The 18,665-nt window shown below is 37.7% G+C and overlaps 1 protein-coding gene across 23 annotated transcripts in view; it reads left to right on the top strand.

Annotated features, from left to right (window-relative positions):
• Positions 1–18,665, top strand: part of epb41l2 (erythrocyte membrane protein band 4.1 like 2) — a 135,762-nt gene that overhangs the window by 74,886 nt on the left and 42,211 nt on the right. For all 23 annotated transcript variants that reach the window (XM_049478882.1, XM_049478966.1, XM_049478965.1 and 20 more), the window contains exons 6-10: positions 3,548–3,590; positions 11,065–11,140; positions 13,449–13,667; positions 13,881–13,968; positions 16,780–16,932. In XM_049478882.1, the coding sequence (XP_049334839.1) occupies positions 3,548–3,590; positions 11,065–11,140; positions 13,449–13,667; positions 13,881–13,968; positions 16,780–16,932 (579 nt within the window). The remainder of the gene's footprint in view (positions 1–3,547; positions 3,591–11,064; positions 11,141–13,448; positions 13,668–13,880; positions 13,969–16,779; positions 16,933–18,665) is intronic.

Raw genomic sequence — 18,665 nt, 5'->3', positions numbered from 1 at the left:
TTTTTCAAATTTTTCAAATTTTCTAAGACACTGGTTTTTGAATTTAATTGGCTGTAAGCCATAATCAACATCAATAAAAGAAACAAACGCTTAAAATAAGTCACTCTGTGTGTAATACATCTATATAATATAAATAAAGTAACTTTTTTTTAAAGATGCACCTGTATAAGGTAGTAGGAATTACTGCTATAAATGCTTATGAAAGCAGTGGATCTTCAGCTAATATCAGTCAAATCTGTTATGTAATAGTTCTGCTCAGTCTATATATAAATTTCTTCTTATAATCGACTACAGGGGTTGGACAATGAAACTAAAACACCTGTCATTTTAGTGGGGCAGGTTTCATGGCTAAATTGGAGCAGCCTGTTGGCTAATCTTCATTAATTGCACATTGCACCAGTAAGAGCAGAGTGTGAAGGTTCAATTAGCAGGAGAAGAGCACAGTTTTAAACTGTTGCAATGCACACAACATTATAGGTGACATACCAGAGTTCAAAAGGGGACAAATTGTTGGTGCACATCTTGCTGGCACATCTGTGACCAAGACAGCAAGTCTTTGTGAGTCAAGAGCCACAATATCCAGGGAAATGTCAGCATACCACCAAGAAGGACCAACCACATCCAACAGGATTAACTGTGGATGCAAGAGGAAGCTGTCTGAAAGCGATGTTCGGATTGTATCCAAAAAAAATAAAACCACAGCTGATGAAATCACAGCAGAATTCAATGTGCACCTCAACTCTCCTGTTTCCACAAGAACTGTCCTTCAGGACAATAAATTATTGTGATCTAAAACCAGGTGTTTCAGTTTCATTATCCAACCCCTGTAATTCTGCCTTATGTCATATTTACTGTACATTAAATGTTTTATGTGCTTATACTGTATATGATGTGTAAATCCATTCAGTCATATGAAGCGACACGGACGCTCTGTACTCTCTACTTTCACCTACATTTTCTTCCCTGCCCCCATTTAGTGCGTAATGTTAGATTAGTGATGGCTTACACAAGAAGAAAAAGAGGTATCTGTTTACCTGAGAAGGTTTAAAACTGCAGTTACTAATCTCGGCTTTTGTGTGGAGCAGCAGGTTTTACACCACTGAGCCTTACTGTAGTAAGTTAGCGAAGTTCACAACTATGGCTTGATTGACAGTTTGAGAATTTGAGAATTTGTGTGTGCCATATTACACCCTGAAATGTAATTATCGCATCAGGGTACTACTTTTATGCTGTTCTTAGCAAAAGAAAAATTCACACTGTTCTCATTTCCCATGATATATCTAATAGAGACAGATTATATCTGTTCAGTAAAATTAATTTTACTTTAATCCTGGATATATGGAGATTTTGATCTGGAGTGCATTATTAGTATCAAGACGTTCTGGATCACTGACTTCTGTTAAAAATCTGATAAATATATATATTTTTTTCCTTTTTTTTATCTTAGTTAGGGGTGTGCCATATCATATCGTATGCAAATAAATAATATTATTGATTGTTATTATTGATTATTGATAGTATTATGAGTGTCCACATACCAAAATACCCTCCCATATATATAAGCAATTAAGCATTTAAGCATTTTTCAAACTTGACCTAAGGCTAAAATTAGGGGGTTAGTTACCCTTTAAATAAAAATGCTAAAAAAAAATAAAATAAAAAAATGTGAAGGTAGTTTGTTAGGGGCACTGAGTGATGTATGGGTTTTGTGATGGGGCAAAAGGTAGAGCTGTTTGGGCTGAGCAGTGTGCCTAATAAAATAATAAAATGTAATTTTAATTTTGTTGCAGTAGTGTATTCCTAAAATATATATTTTTTCTAATTCAGTGTTTGACATATCGCCAAGAGTATCGTTATCACGAAAATAACATAAAATATTGTGATATTATTTTAGGGCCATATCGCTCATCCTTATTTGAGAATACTGAACAATGAATCTAGCACTCTCTCGGGCCTTTCAGAAATCTGAGCATTTCTTTTTAAATAAATAAAGAACAGCTTTCAGAGATTCAGAATGAGTTAGAAAGCACATCCATCACCCAACCCCTAAATTAGGGTCCCATAGCTTATGAATTCTGTGGGATTCATAAACGGCAAACCCTGTTTATAACAGAGTAGAGGCTGAACAGTTATATTAAATGTTTGTTTGACACCCTGTGGTTTTGTCTGTATTGGTGAATAGCAGCACATAACATTTGCTGGGATTGAAAAAATAATCATGTCCCAGTATCCTTGGATATCTGTCCCACTGAAGAACCCATTATGATTCCTAAGCTGCTAAACAGGGGAGTTTACTTGGAGGAAAATAGCTTAGAAAGTTGTGCCATGCTGGAGCCAAGCCAGGCTAGCTCATCTGTTGTTTCCAAGCCAAAGCTAAATGTTTAAAGATGGCAAATCTAGTTAATTATCCTGATTTTACGATTTGTTTTTATTTAACGGATTTTAGATTAGTCCAGCCTCAGCTTAAGTTTAAAAAATGCTATAAAAAAAAAAAGGTAGTTCAGAAGGGGCACTGGATGATGTATGGGTTTAGGGGTGGGGCAGAAAGGATGGGCTGCTGATAGCTAACTGTGCTTCTGATAGCGGTGAGACACAAATGTTTAGATATCAGAAAGGGGGGTGGGGGCTTGGGGAGAGGCATATTATTAGTGTCCTCATACCAAAGTACCCTCTCATTATTATTTTTTAATGTATTTATTTATTTTAGCTTTTTTTTTTTAGCATTTGTCAAACTTGAGCAGAGGATGGAATCAATTAAAATCAGGGGGTTTAGTTACCCTTTAAATGAAAATGCAAAAAAAAGTGAGGGTCACTGAGTGATGTATGGGTTTAGAGGTGGGCCAGAAGGGAGAGTTGATTGGACTGAGTGGGTGCGCCTCTGATAGCGGTGAGACAGATGTTTGGGCATCACTAGAGGTGCGATATTATTAATTATTGGTATTATTGACTTGCATATTATGAGTGTCTGCATACCAAAGTACCAAAGTAGTTTTTATCTATTTTTTTTTTTTATATAAGCATTTTTCAAAGTTGAGCTAAGGCTGGAATCAACAAAAATCAGGGAGTTTAGTTACCCTTTACATAAAAATGCAATAAAATAAAAAGTGAGGGTAGTTTGTGAGGGGCACTGAGTGATGTATGGGTTTAGATGCAGAGCAGAAGGGAGAGCTGATTGGGCTGAGCAGTGTGCCTCTGATAGCGCTGAGATGTTCGGATGTCACCAGGGAGGCGGTATTATTGATTGACTGACCTACATATTGTGAGTGTCTGCGTACCAAAGTATACAGAATCATCATCTTCATCTATAGCACAACTGCACCTGAGTTTTAAAAAATTAAGCTGGTCTGGTATTTTTTACTACTTCAAAGGAACACATTTCAGCTATTAATAAAAAAATATATGGTTTAGGGTTTAGTGCCTCTTTAAAATATAAACTGATTAAAATGTAATGCAAATGTAACTTATTGAAAATAGTAATAAGTGCTGTGAACTAGGTTAAATTAATCCTTTGTTCTTTTCCCTTTCTCTTTTTTTTTTGTCTCCTCAGTGCTGGCTAGATCCCACTAAGGAGATCAAACGTCAGATCCGCAGTGAGTATCATCTATTTATCTTCATATCTCTTCCACACCTGCATGCAGATATACACAGTATGTAACAGCGTGTCACAGAATGATGTAAGCCCATTGCAGTAGAACCCCCTGGTTGTGGCCAAAAAGTCTGTACCAGAACATTCTGTACAATAAAAGCACCTTTTTTTAACTGTAAGATAAATTGTATTTTTATTTTATTTATCTCTAGCGTAATATGAGTTTTACCGACACAGGGAATAGATGGAGTTCTTTACTTGGCTCATGTGACATATCAAAGCTGGAGGCAGAGCTATAATATTTTGTTTTACACTACTGTATCAATTTTCAAAAAAGTTATAGTTTCGTTTTTTAAATCTTTGTTTACATGTAAGATAAATTGTTAGCGCAGTATGGGTGAACAGATGAAGTTCTTTACTTGGCTCATGTGAGATAACAAAGCTGAATGCAGAGCGAGGCAGAGCTAGGGATGTAAGAAAATATTGAAATTGTATAGTATTGCAATATATATTTTTTGCACTACTTTATCGATTTTATATAAAGTTATAGTTCGATTTTGAATCCTTTGTTTAAATGTGTAGATTGGTATCAGTGGGTCATTTAGTGTTGTGTTTAATCCCCAGACCATCAAATTGCAGTAATGTATTCTGTTGTTAGATCCCACTGTTACAATTGCATAAAACATAATTTCATATAATTGCTTAGAGTATTGAAAAATATCACAATATATTGAATCATAACCTATGTATCACGATGCATATCATTGAACCAAATTCTTGCCAATATACAGCCCTAAGCAGAGCTGGAGGTAGACACACCACACCACTTCTTAGTCTGGGGAAAATTAGTGCTTTAAAAGAAGCTTAAATTGATTCAATCTTTCAATCTTTATTTATCATGTTTTATATTGATATCATATTGACAATCCCAGCCAGTCAATCATCAGGGATTGTGGCAGGTTGAATTTTATCAGCTCTATCGGTCTCAGGAAGATAATCTCTGCCGAGCTTTCTAACTTTCGAAACCATTTTTCCCTCCTACCTCAGATCTTAGGATATGGTTGTGACTTTACTTGTGCAGAGAAAATTGAGTCGCATAGACTTTCTTGATGCTCTTGTGGGCCGAATATGATTTGAATGCAAATCTTTTTTCTAGAGGTGCACAGTTCATTTGGTCATTGTGGAGAAACTGCTGTAATAAGAAGTTTTAGGGATATTTAGTCATAAGTAGATAGAAACAGAGTGCTGACAGTGCTGCCATTCTTAAATATCTTGACATAATCATTTGTGGCATTCGATGGCTCCTGGGTGAAGAGACTGCTGTCAAAAAGATCATACTGGATCAATCAGTCGGTCAGGCACTGTGACGACATTCTTCTATGTTCTCCTTTTTTAAAGAACTCGTATCAAGTGAGTGACTCTAGAGTCTAGACATGTAGTTGACATTGTTTGTTGGGATGTAGTGTTTCTGGGGCTGTTTCAGAATGACTGGTCGTTGGTAGGGCTGCACAATATTTTAAAAATGTCACATTGCAATATTTTTCTGGATCAGTTTCTCTGATTTTGCTATTTATGAAATATGTTTGAGTAACATGAACATTGTGTTTTAGTCTATAAACTATGGACAACAGTTTTCCCAAATTCCCACAAAAAATAAGAATATTGTCATTTAGAGCATTTATTGGCAGACAATGAGAAATGGCTGAAATAACAAAAAAGAAACAGAAATGTCAGACCCCAAATAATGCAATAAAAAAACAAGTAAAGTCATAAAGTTTTAAGAGTTCAGAAATCAATGTTTTGTGGAATAATTTAACCCTGGTTTTTAATCATAGTTTTCATGCATCTTGGCATGATTCATCCACCAGTCTTACACACCGCGTTTGGATAACTTTATGCCTTTTCTCCTGGTGCAAAAATTCAAGCAGTTCAGTTTGGTTCGATGGCTTGTGATCATCCATCTTCCTCTTGATTATATTCCAGCGGTTTTCAATTTGGAAAAATCAAAGAAAGTCATTTTGATGTGGTCTTTTTTTTTTTTTTTCAGAACTGTATGTTTAAATAGGCATGTGTGAATTTTGAGCTGTTTCAGAATGTTTGGCTGTAGGAGTGTAATTTTTTTTTTTTGCTGTTTTAGAATGACTGGTTGTAGAGATGCTGTATTTGTCTTTTGTTTTCGGAATTATTGGCTCTAGAAATTTAAATGTTTTTCCTGTGTTGAAAAGACTGGCTGTGTGGAAGCAGGGTTCATGTGGTGTTTCAGAATGACTGGCTGTTGGAGTTTGTAAGGGTTTGTGTTGTTTCAGGATGACTGGCTTTAAGGCTGTAGGGCAGGGGTCTGCAATTAAGTTTGGCCACAGGCCAGATATTTTCCAAGCCATTACGTGGCGGGCCACAAAAAAAACTGTTACAAATTAACGATTAGTCGACAATAAAATTTATAGTTAACAAATTTAAATAATCAGCATATAACAGATTATATCGACTAATCGTTGCAGCCCTAATAGGAAGATAGGGAACCCGAGAACAGGTGGAAACTAAAGTCATGTCGAGCGCGACAGAGAGACAGGGGAGGAATGTAAACAAGAGCTCACAAGAGAATCTTTTTTTACTTATTTTTTACATTATCATTCATTATAGTTCAAACAAGCTCACCGACCAGATGTTTAATGCTTGCGGGCCACATCTGGCCCACTGGCCACCTATTGCGGACCCCCTGATGTAGGGCTTAGTGTAGGGATAGTGAGTTTCTGTGCTGTTAGGTAGTAGTGTTTCTGTGTTGTTTTGGGATAGCCTGGCTGTAGTGACGTAGGTGTTTATGCTGTTTCCGAGTGACTGGCCGCGGGGATGTAATTTTTCTTTTATGAGATCAAATTTTAGCTATATATTGGCTGCACTTCCACACATTGTTTGCAGTTCTGGCATCAAAAGCACCTCTGGACTGTTCTCTGAAGTGAAAACTGTGATTAACACACAGCTGCAGGAGAGAAAGGGAGATCACATGATAACATCCAGGCCAGTCACACATCTCGTAAATCCTGGCAGCCTTTTGGGTACTTCCCTGTGTTTATGTATGTGTGTAGGGAGAGAGAGAGAGAGAGAGAGAGGGTGAGGGATAGAATGAGAATGAGTGAAGGAGCAGCTCTCCTGTGAGTCAGGGGAAGGATGGATGTGTATAAATGGCTGTTGGAGAACCTGATGCAGGTCACTGAAGATGGATGACCCAGTTTCCACAGCAACATGTACCATCTCTCTCTCGCTCTCCTTGTAGGGTTTATTTTAGAGCTGTATGTGGAGCAACACACACGAGCACTCGCTCTGAGCTGTCTGTCTGCCTGCCTGTCTATCTGTATGCCTGTCTGTCTGTCTGCCCATCTGTCTATCTGCCTGCCTCTCTGTACAGATGCCTTTTAATTAACTACCTAGATGGGTTTAGATCTAGGTATAGGACTGTCATGATAACAATTTGAGTTTGAACTATATATTGTCTCAGAAATTATTGCAGTAAATGATATTTTATTTTATTTTATTTTATTTTTTTTCCCAAATAAAAATTGCATACTTTCTCATTTGCATTTATTGCAATTCAATGTTTCCTACTTTCTGTCCTTATTTTGCAAGCTTTCCTTTTTCTTCTCTTCTTTTTTTCATTCTTCCTTTCATTTTCCCTTTTGCCTAGACTGGCCAAAGCACTCTGGCCACAATATAGCCACTGTTACTGTGGTCAGGGAGCACTGGATTCTGTGGGTCATTTATTACTTTGCATTCCTTTTAGATAGAACACATACACACAACGCTTTTTCAGAATTTATATACATAGTCGAACACCACAACTTTCATTATAGAGATTCAGTTCCCTCCGGCACACACACACACACACACACACACACACACACAATCCAACGTTTTCTGAAAGAACACATTCAATCGAATGCTTTCAATGCATTTTTCTCATTCCTTTTTCTCCACAGTACAGAGATAAATGAAAGCCTGAGGCAAAGAAGATGTGAATTCCTCCATAGATGAAATTTAGCTCTGAGTTTGTAGAGGAATTCCAGTGTAGCTTACTGGGAGGACTCTGGATGATTTAGGTCATTTCAGTTCGCGTTTGTTGATGTGGCATTTCTACACATCATTTTTTGAAAAAACAGATTGTGCGTTGTTGAAGGTCCAAGTTAGCCGTTGTTGAAGGTCTGGGTTGGCTGGAGTTTAGGCTCCAGGTTGACTGTTGTTGAACACCCAGATAGGCAATTGTTGAAGGTCTGGGTTGGCTGTAGTTTAAGCTAGAGGTTGACCGTTGTTGAAAACCCAGATTGGGCATTGTTGAAGGTCTGGGTTTGCTGTAGTTTAAGCTCCAGGTTGGCAGTGGTTGAAAACCCAGATTCGGCATTGTTGAAGGTCTGGATTCACTGTAGTTTAAGCTCAAGTTTGGCTGTTGTTGAAAACCAAGATTGGGCATTGTTGAAGGTGCAGATTGAGCATTGTTGAAGGTCCGGATTGGCTGTAGTTTGAGCTTGGGGTTAGCTGTTTGTTGAAAACCCAGATTGAGCATTATTGAAAGTGCAGGTTGGCTGTTGTTGAAAACCTAGATTGGGCATTGTTGAACGTCCAGGTTGGCTGCAATTTAAGATCCAGGTTGGCTGTAGTTCTGAAAACTCAGATTGCGCATTGTTGAAGCCCTGGCTTGGCTGTAGTTTAAGCTCCAGGTTGGCTGTTGTTGAAAACCCTGAATGGGCATTGTTGAAGGTCCAAGTTGAGCATTGTTGATGTTCCGGGATGGCTGTAGTTTAAGATCGAGGTTGGCTGTTATTAAAAACCCAGATTGGGTATTGTTGGAAGTCTGGGTTGGTCTGTTGATGATGGTCTAAGTTGACTGTTTAAGCTTCAGGTTGGCCACGGTTAAATTCCAATTTGAGCATTGTTGAAGTTCCAGACTTGCTAAAGGCTAGTTTGGTTGTTAAGTTCACTGTTGTTGAAGCTTCATGTTGGCCACTGTGTAGGGTCCATGTTGGTCATTGTCTTTTTAAACTGACTGCTGTTAAAGAACCAGTTTGATGCTTGCTGAAAGTCCAAGATAGCTAGTGTTGAAGGTCCAAGTTGGTTGTGTTTCAGGTATATGTTCTGTTTCTGTATTTAAGGGAGAGTCCACCACAGTTTTGTGATTTCCTTGCTGTGACACTCCTACTAAACCTAATTATGATAAATTACACAGTTACACAGGTGTGCTTGTGAAGGAAGATGAGCAAACGGTTATAAAGTCCAGCCCTTTAGAACTGGAGTTTCCCATCCCTGCTCTAGTACATAGTTTATTGTACTGTTTGTATTGAGGGGAGGTGGGGGAGGAGGGTAATTTCCTCTTCAGAAAAATAAATAGTCTGCCTCCAATTTTGCCTGAGATTAAAAGACACTCAGGCAGCAGATCTGAAGCTTGGTGGAGATTATGTAAAGGCTTTGGAAAACACTTATAATATATTTTAAATGACCAGTCAATTACATGCCTCAAACTGTGACTAAATGTATGTGTGCTTTGTAACACATGCTTGCAGTTAGCATCATGCTAATTTATAGGATTTAAGTTTTCATTATTTGTTAGCTACACTAAGACGACATTATCCTTGTAGCTTTTTTTCTTGTAAAAGTAAAAAATCATACTTCAGACAGCAAACATGTCATGACTGATCGACTACATTAAGGATAAAATAATTACTTTTAAATATTACTGAGAGCTATATTTAGGTGTTCTAGCTGCTTTCTCCATCATCCTTTGCTTCAGGGTAAAATCTTCTGTACTCATTAGTCTCTCTCTCTCTTTCTCGGCTCCTTCCCCACCCATCACTGTGTTAGTTACCATGCCAAGCATATTATGGGATGTGGATTGAGCGATGTGTCATCTAATGCCTAATCTAGGATAGATTCTAATCCACTCTGGGTGATAGAGAGAGAGAGGGGGGGGGGGGGGGGGAGGTGCAGAGAGAGAGAGAGAGAGAGAAAGAAACAGATGGTGGATAGAATTGCTGTTCTGCCAAAGGAAAAATAGAAAACATTTCCAGCACTGTTCTTTTTAAAAGAGGCAGTTTTTCAGGTTCATCTATAAGATGTTTCTGTGGGGAGGATTTGATTGTACAAAGCTCAAATTCTTCTCTACACTGATAATATGTGTCCATAGCACAAGCCCCACCCCTCTCCTCCTGCTTTGCTCTGCATCTAGACTTTACTATAGGATAGCTTGTGTAAATTACTGATTGAATTTAGCAACTTCACAGGAAAAGGAAAAACCTTGATAACTTTCATAACTTCTTATAACTGAAAGTCAGTGTAGAAAGATCTTTTTAGAGCACTTGTTCTGCAAGACCCATTTAAAAAATAATTCATTAATGTTAATAACTAAAACAAACGCAAAACAGGAAATACAAGGTTGTTGTTTGGCAGTGATTATACATATATGTATTATTTAATATTTTTTTCTTAATATAATAAATATGGTGCTTATTGTTCCATACTGCTGTTCAGATACTGCTTTTATCTAACACAGGGGGGGATATTATTACTTAATATAATCATGTATATATTACATATTGTGCTGGGCGATAAACAGAAAAACAGAAAAGTCAGTATTCAAATACATTTGAGATTTCAATTTAGATTCAACTGTAAATTTAAGCTTTTTTTATTTTACAATAAATCTAAAGTTAAAGTGATGCACAAACTATTATTTTCTTTAAATTTAATTTAAACATTTTTATTTATATATATATATATATATACTTTTTTTTTCTTTTTTTTTTTTTTTTACAAATAGTAAGCAGCCTCCTTTAACCTTACATACAGCTTTTATATAAAACACAGTGTAAACGTAATCTCCTTATGTTTCACTTTAGGGAAAAGTGTTAAATATGAAAATCATTGTTACGTAAAAGAGCTCTTTACATCTTACATCAGACAGAAGCATATGTCTATCTACTAATATTTTCTCTTGAAGCTTTTATATGTACAGATGTAAAATCTTGATTATCACATTTTGTATCGCATTTAAACAGTAATTCGATTGATCACATTCATTACGTCTTTCTAGACATTCATGGATCCTTTACGATAATATTTTACACACAACCATTTAACACTGTTTAGCACTCATTTAACACACACTGGAGAGAAGCAGCAGCCAATCACACACAGCGTGCTCTTAACCGGAAACAACAGTCCACCTGGAGGACTGCATTGACCCAGCACCAGTGCCAATCCATATCTGGGCATAGTCATGCACACATTCCCACACATACATACATCCACATCCACATCCACACACGTATACAATTTACCTGACAGTTTATAGACGGTGGGAGGAAACCCATGCACAAGCAAAACGTGTAAACTCCATCCAGATAAGGACTTGAACCCAAAACCCCAGTGCTGAGAGGCAATCACGCTACTGTGTGTATATATTAATGTGTTGTCTTATATTTTGTGCATTGTTTCAGATTCACAGTGGCAGTTCGCCTTCAATGTGAAGTTTTACCCGCCTGACCCCTCCCAGCTGACTGAAGACATAACCAGGTACACACAAACACTCATTCATACATACATCACATACTGTACACAATGTTCCAAAAAATGTATAATTTAAAGTGTGTGGGCATGTGTTGCCTCTTTGTACCCCTTTCTCTTGTTTTTGAGTGTAACCCTTCCCCTTAAAGAGATAGGGGTGAAATTCTCCCTCTTAGAATTGGGACAACCCTTCAAGCACCTCATACAGATTTAGAGATATAGCTACAGCAGTGGAGCGCTAACCAGCTATCTAGCTGCTGGTTAACTAGTTAACTTTAGGGGGTCATAAAGGGGGCAGGTGGTGCTGAAATTAGCTTTTATTTTAATTTATTTTATTTTTCTGTTGCACCTTAAATGCAGCACTTTCTGCCATCTGTTGGCAGCAATTAAGGTTATCTAGCTACTGAGACGAACTACTAGTGATTGTTTGTGCTTGTTTTGAAGAAAATGTCCATAAAACATCAAAACGTCACATAAAACTATGGTTTGGTTAATGTAATTTTTAACAAGGAAAATACTTTAATTTTAGTATTTGGTGGTATGACCAAAAATGCACATCACGGACGGGTTTACAGTATATCACTATTCTTTTTATGATTATTATTTATTTATAGTTTTTTTTTTAACTGGGCATTACTGGGCTTTAAAATACTGTAGGTTTGTGCTGTTAGAAGTATCTGTAATATAAAACACTAAGGCATTAAATTAAGACTTTTATTACTATTGGGTTAACTTTGTCCCACAAAATTACACAATACATAAAGAAATCAGACTTTATTTAAAAAAAAACAGCTGACAAATTTATACAATATACCTTAAATAGAGATATACCAGCAACTTAAACACGTTTTCTTTTTAAAACTAGCTAAATACTTTAAATAGTTCTATAAACACTATAAATGTACCTAAAATACTCAGATAATTCTAAAGCTCTATTGCACAAGTTAGACACAAGTTTAATCACAAGTTTTAATCAGTTTACAATATATTATTATTATTATTGAAGCCATTAGAAACATTAATGTATTTAAGCAGCTGTTTATCAGTTTATCACAATTCCATTGTTTCTCCAGGTAATAAATATATTCAGTTCAGTGTTCATTAATATTATCCTTCAAGCTACATTATTAATATATTTAAACAGGGCTATAGTTACTCATATTGCAAGGAGCAGCAGCAGAAGCTCCAAGAGTTCTGTTCTCTTGTTTTCCCTGGCAGGACTGAACTTTAGTTCATTAGCTTGTTATACTGACTGGCTAGCCTTTGCTAGCGAGCTCTGCTACTGTGCTTTTTTTTAACAGTGCTCCGCAGCGCCTCTAGTGGTATGGCGGTATGTGAATAATGCACATCGATTCTTAATTCCTCTCCGGTATATCGTATGAACTGGTATTCTGTCCAGCAGTAGTTAATTTGTGTTTTCTCTTTGGTTGCTTGTGACGCCATCTTGCCAGTAATTTCTCATAGCCCTCTGTTTTGAGTGTGACTCAAAAAAATCGGAGAAAAATCTCAGTTTGAAAAGGCCATATACTTTTTACACTTCCTCCCCCCCTACCCCTCCAGCCTAACAAGAATAGAGACACCCTACCCCTAGTAGTGTGCACGTGCAAAACAGAGGGGCAGGGCTAAGTGGTAGGGCCAAGGGATAAAACGGAATATTGCTAATTCCACTTCTTATCAGTGGGTATCGATTGCTGTGTAATTGTGTAAATATACAGACGGCTGCTGTTAATGGCTTTATATCGGCGTAATTGCATGTAGCGAGAAGTAAGGGAAATAAAGGGAAATAAAATCACTCACTGAATGAACCGAGAGTCACCTGAGAGGCTGAAGTTCATCATAATCATATACAACATCACACACACACACATCCTTTCCAAGGGTTTCCTGCATCATTTAAACTTTCCCGCCTTTTGATTTGACCAACCACTGCTGCTGCTGACTCTTGGACTTCCTGGAGAGTGTGCACACACCAACACACCCACACAATACACACAATTGCACACACACACATTGTCTTTATTACTCACAAGGCTAAAGGTTAATAAAAACCCACAAATATAACTGACGTTACAACACAAACACCATAAAATCCGTTCATTAGACATGATTTAGACCAGGCAAAAGGTCACACTTGTACACAAACAGTAACGTTCACCCCTGTTTACACACACAGCTTTCATATGCTACATTCCTGCTTTTCATAACTATTAGTCTCAATGTTAATAAGCATTTTTTGCCAAAGAGTTGTTTAAAAAACTTTCGACCTGTTTTTCCTGTGAGTAAATACACCTGTACCCTCTATTCCTCCACCCTGCAGGTATCTGCTGTGTCTGCAGCTGAGGCAGGACGTGTCCTCGGGCCGCTTGCCGTGTTCGTTTGTTACCCACGCTCTGCTGGGCTCGTACACACTGCAGGCCGAGCTCGGAGACTATGACCCCGAGGAACAGCGGCTGGACTCCATCGCCGACTTCCAGTTCGCTCCCAGTCAGACCAAGGAGCTGGAGGAGAAAGTGGTGGAGCTCCACAAATCACACAGGTGACACTTTATACACACTGTGTTTGTTGATTTTTTTAATGATATGTATTTGAATTAGTTTTTTATTAGTTCATGTTTTTAGGATTATATTATATGATAGATCATAATTGATAATTCTTTGGTCAATTTTCAGTTCAGGGCTGCTTCTATTAACAAGACTGCTATATCTTTTTCTCTCTTTCTCTCTCTTTCTCTCACTCTGTCTGTCTGTAGGGGGATGACTCCAGCACAGGCTGATGTTCAGTTTTTGGAAAATGCAAAGAAGCTCTCTATGTATGGCGTCGACCTCCATCACGCAAAGGTGTGTCAGTGTGTGTGTGTGTGTTTTTTATGTGTGTGTGTGTGTGTGTGTTTAGAGCAATGCTCAATGCTCTTTGATGTACTGGGATTCTAGTGATTGGAGCAAACTCTGGTGGAAAATGAGGACACACAGATTCCAGCTAAAGTGCACCAGCTGTACAAATACTGTGTGTGTGCATGCATGTGTGTGTCATAATAAGAGCCAAAGAAAAAGGAAAAAGTGTTTTTTTTTTTTTTTTTTATTCCCTCATACTCCAGTGAAACCTTCAGTGAAGTGGAGCAAGAGCTTGTGTGTGTAAACAGAGATGGGTGTTTTGTGTAGGTTAGCTATCCGATTCCTGTTCATCACACCTTCAGTGCTAATGCCGCTTGACTCTCCCTCTCTCTCTCTCTCTCTCTCTCTGTCTGTCTGTCTGTCTCTCAATCTGTCTCTCTCTCTCTCTCTCTCTCTCTCTTTGTCTGTGTGTCTCTCTCAATTTTTTTTTTTTCTATTTAAAATAGCTGTATTGGCATGCATTACAATTAACAACTTTTGCCAAAGCAATGTGCACAGATGCACAATATGCACAATAGGTCTTGGGGCACTATACAGGTGGTAAAATATTGCTGCATCTCAGCAATCATTAGATTTATGCATGTTTAGGAAAGGCGCTTTTTTTCTGTTTCCTGTTGAGTTATTAATTGTACATGGAAACAAATAAAGTGTGTGTCTGTCTGTCTGTGTGTCCTCTGGGTAATGGGGCCGCAGTTTGTCCTCTGCTGTGACCCGACAGCTAAATATAGCCACTGATGCTCTCCAGAGGACACTGCTGAAGGGTCAGGAGGAGGAGAACCAATCAGATTCAGATCAAGAGAGAGTATAAAAGGGAGGAGGGAGAACAAAAGTTAATAGCAGAGTGAGAGAGAAACAGTTTCTTGCCATTTCTATGTCTTCCTCATTCTTTCCCTGAGTGTGTGTGTGTGTGTGTGTGTGTGTGTGTGTGTGCGCGCGCATGTGTGTGTGTGTATTGAGTGTTAAGAGCATCTCTCTTCACACTGTTATTCTGTGCTGATATGTTCCATCCATCAGATATTGATCTATAGCACACACACTCCCACAGTTACACAGGTTCAGAAGGTCAGTGTGTGAGTAGTGCAGTACATGGAGTCTATGGTGTTGGATCTCTCTTAGACTCCCACATATTACCAGACTCTCACTAACTCCCTCAGATATTTAAATACTTCTGAAGACTCCCACATCTACTCCCACGAAACCTCCAACAGACTCCTGCAAACTCCCACAGGCTTCCACAAAGTGTCAATACCTCTCACAAACTCCCACAGGCTTTCACAAACTGTCAAAAACTCCCGCAGACTTTCCCAAACTGTCAAAAACTCCCACAAACTCCCGCAGACTTTCCCAAACTGTCAAAAACTCCCACAAACTCCCACAGACTTTCCTAAACTGTCAAAAACTTCCCACAAACTCCTGCAGATTTCCACAAACTGTCAAAAATTCCAACAAACTTTGACAGACTTTCACAAACTGTCAAACTCCCACTGGCTCCCGCAGAATTCCAAAAACTGTGAAAAACTACAACAAACTTCGACAGCCTTTCACAAACTGTCAAAAACTCTCACAAACTTTGACAGACCTTTACAAACTGTGAAACTCTATCAGGCTCCCACAGGATCCGCTAGTCTCCTGCAAACTCCTGCAGACTTTCACAAACTGTCAGAAACTCCCATAAACTCCTGCAGACTGTCAGAAACTCCCATAAACTCCTGCAGACTTTCAGAAACTGTCAGAAACTACCGAAAACTGCTGCAGACTTTCACAAACTGTTAAAAACTCCAACAAACTTCCACAGACTTTCCCAAACTGTCAAATTCCCACTGGCTCCCGCATACTTTTACAAACTGTCAAAAATTCCTACAAACTCCCACAGACATTCACAAACTGTCAAATTCCCACTGGCTCCTGCATACTTTTACAAACTTTTAAAAACTCCAACAAACTTCGACAGACTTTCCCAAACTGTCAGAAGCTCCCACAGGCTTTCCTAGTCTCCTGCAAACTCCTGCAGACTTCAACAAACTGTCAAAAACTCTCACAAACTACGACAGACTTTCACAAACTGTCAACAAAAACTCCCACAAACTTTTACAGCCTTTCACAAACTGTCAGAAATTCCCGCAGACTTTCACAAACTGTCAGAAACTGCCAAAAACGCTCATAGACTTTCACAAACTGTCAGAAACTTCCAAAAAACTTCTGTAGACTTTTACAAACTGTCAAAAAATCTCAGAGGTGCCAACAGGCCTCCAAAGCCTCCTGTAAACTCCCGCAGACTTTCACAAAATGTCTAAAACTCCCACAAACTTTAACAGACTTTTACAAACTCTCAAACACGCCCAAATGCTTCTACAGTCTCCTGCAAACTCCTGCAGACTTTCACAAACCTTTAAAAACTCCAACAGGAACCTACAGTCTTCCGCAAACTCCCAGAGACTTTCTTAAGCTTTGAAAAACTCTTACAGACTTCCCTAACTTCCACAGTCTGTCACAAACTTCTAACATATACCACAGACTCCCACAAACTCTCAAAAACCACCAAAGACTGCCACAGACTTCCACTCTAATGCAATCCTCTACTGATTGCCATTTTAATCCTACAGACTGCACCAACTTCACACTGGCACAGACTCCAACAAATACCTGCAAACCCACACTTTCTAACTTCAACATTTTCCTCCATACTGCCTGAATTTCTTTAATTATATTGTCTATAATGTTGTGTAACTAATATTTGAGTTGTGTGTGTGTGTTTAGGATTCGGAGGGAGTGGATATCATGCTGGGAGTGTGTGCTAATGGCCTACTGATCTATAAGGATCGTCTGAGGATCAACCGCTTCGCCTGGCCTAAAATCCTCAAAATCTCCTACAAACGCAGCAACTTCTACATCAAGATCCGACCGGGAGAGGTACACAAACACACACACACACACACAAATGTCTACCTCATTGACTTTCATATACTTGTATGCTTCAGCTTTGTGCTGTATTAATCTCTCTTTAACCTTAAATCCTGAACTCAGCTGTTGTACTGAGGCTGCAGAAATGTTCCACTCCGCTTTAGGACTGCAACTAATGATCTCTAAAAACACTAGAAACAGCTGAACATGAGGTTTAAAATGCATTAAATGTCTAAATATTGTTTAAACCTGGAAAGTGCTGATATTCAGTGAATAAATATGTACTCTGTTGTGTTTGAGTGCTTTTGGAGACACAGACAGAGTTGAGTGTAAACTGTGTGAATGATACATTTGTAGTCGACAAATTTAAATAATCGACATTGTTGGTTATATCGACTAATCGTTGCAGGATACTCTGTTTGCTGTGATCTAGATCTCTCTGTGGTTCCTGCTAATGTATCATCTTCTGTTCACATATGAACCTCCCAGGAATTTTCTAGGAATTATACTGTTTTCTAGGAATCATACAGTCTGGTCCACTTTACAGGAATTCCAACTCACTGAACTCGTTCCTAATTTATTACTTGTACCTAAGAAAAGGTGTGTAAACTCCTATTAAAACGGTTGTCGCACACACACACGTTCCGTGCTGAATCAAACCCCAGACTGCAGTGAGGATGAGCTGTGGAGAAAGTGTGGTGAAAGTGTGTGCTGTCTTTCCGTTCCCCACGGCAACCAGGAGAAAATGATTTCTGTGCTTTAGATCAGACTGATCACACAGCTGTTCTTACACCGGCTTCACACGTTCCACATGTTCTAACACGTTCTGCTGCTTCTCAAAACATAAATCTTATTCTAAAGCTGCTCTCTCCACAGGCCTTTCACTACATGATTATTATTCTTGCGGAAACATCTGACATTAATTCAGTAAACCATAAATTAATTGATTACTATTAATATTATTTAAATATCACATGTTCTATTAAACATTACAAATGTCTGTTAGAGGGATATTCCACATATTTCCCACATTTAAGCACATTGGATGTAGCTTCCTTATGAATTTGGCATTTTATTCAAATATTAAACTGTTTATTAAATATTAAATGTCTGTTTACTAGATTTGTTTTGTAGATTAAATAAAGTATTTATAGTATTTTACAATAAATATAGTATTTATTGTGTCTGTATTTAATTCATTTAATGTTTTTAATTTATTATTTATGAAAAATTACATCTTTTTTTCTATTTGTGTATTATATTTAAAAATTAAATACTTATTATTAAGTAAATTACATAAAAGTTAAAGGTACATTTCACTCAAAACAAGGAATTTCTTTTTTTTCTTCATTTTTGTATTTGAAATGAAGAGTGGCTATAAAATGCTTTTATTAAAACAAAACTAACTTACATGTAACTACAGATCTACTAAATTTGACATGATAAAATTGTGCTACATCTGAACATGAATTTAATATCTTAGGTTTATACTTATTATTATAGTTTTTAGCATAATAGTACATCAGCTAATATTAAAGATCTGTCATGATTATTACATTTTATATACAAGTGAATATTTAAGCGCACTGGAAGGAAAAAAGTTTATTGAGGCAAGATAAAATATTAAAGACCACTTACTGTATATGTAATTATCAATAAATATGATTGATAATGACAATAGTTATTAATTATTAATCCTCTAGCCATTGAAGACCTTTAAGTGTTATTGTGTTATTAACTGT

The sequence above is a fragment of the Astyanax mexicanus genome, chromosome 1 (assembly GCF_023375975.1).
Source record: "Astyanax mexicanus isolate ESR-SI-001 chromosome 1, AstMex3_surface, whole genome shotgun sequence".
In the NCBI taxonomy this organism is placed as follows: Eukaryota; Metazoa; Chordata; class Actinopteri; order Characiformes; family Acestrorhamphidae; genus Astyanax; species Astyanax mexicanus.
The sequence above is the reverse complement of the archived record's forward strand: the minus strand, read 5'-3'. Positions and strand labels throughout refer to the sequence as shown.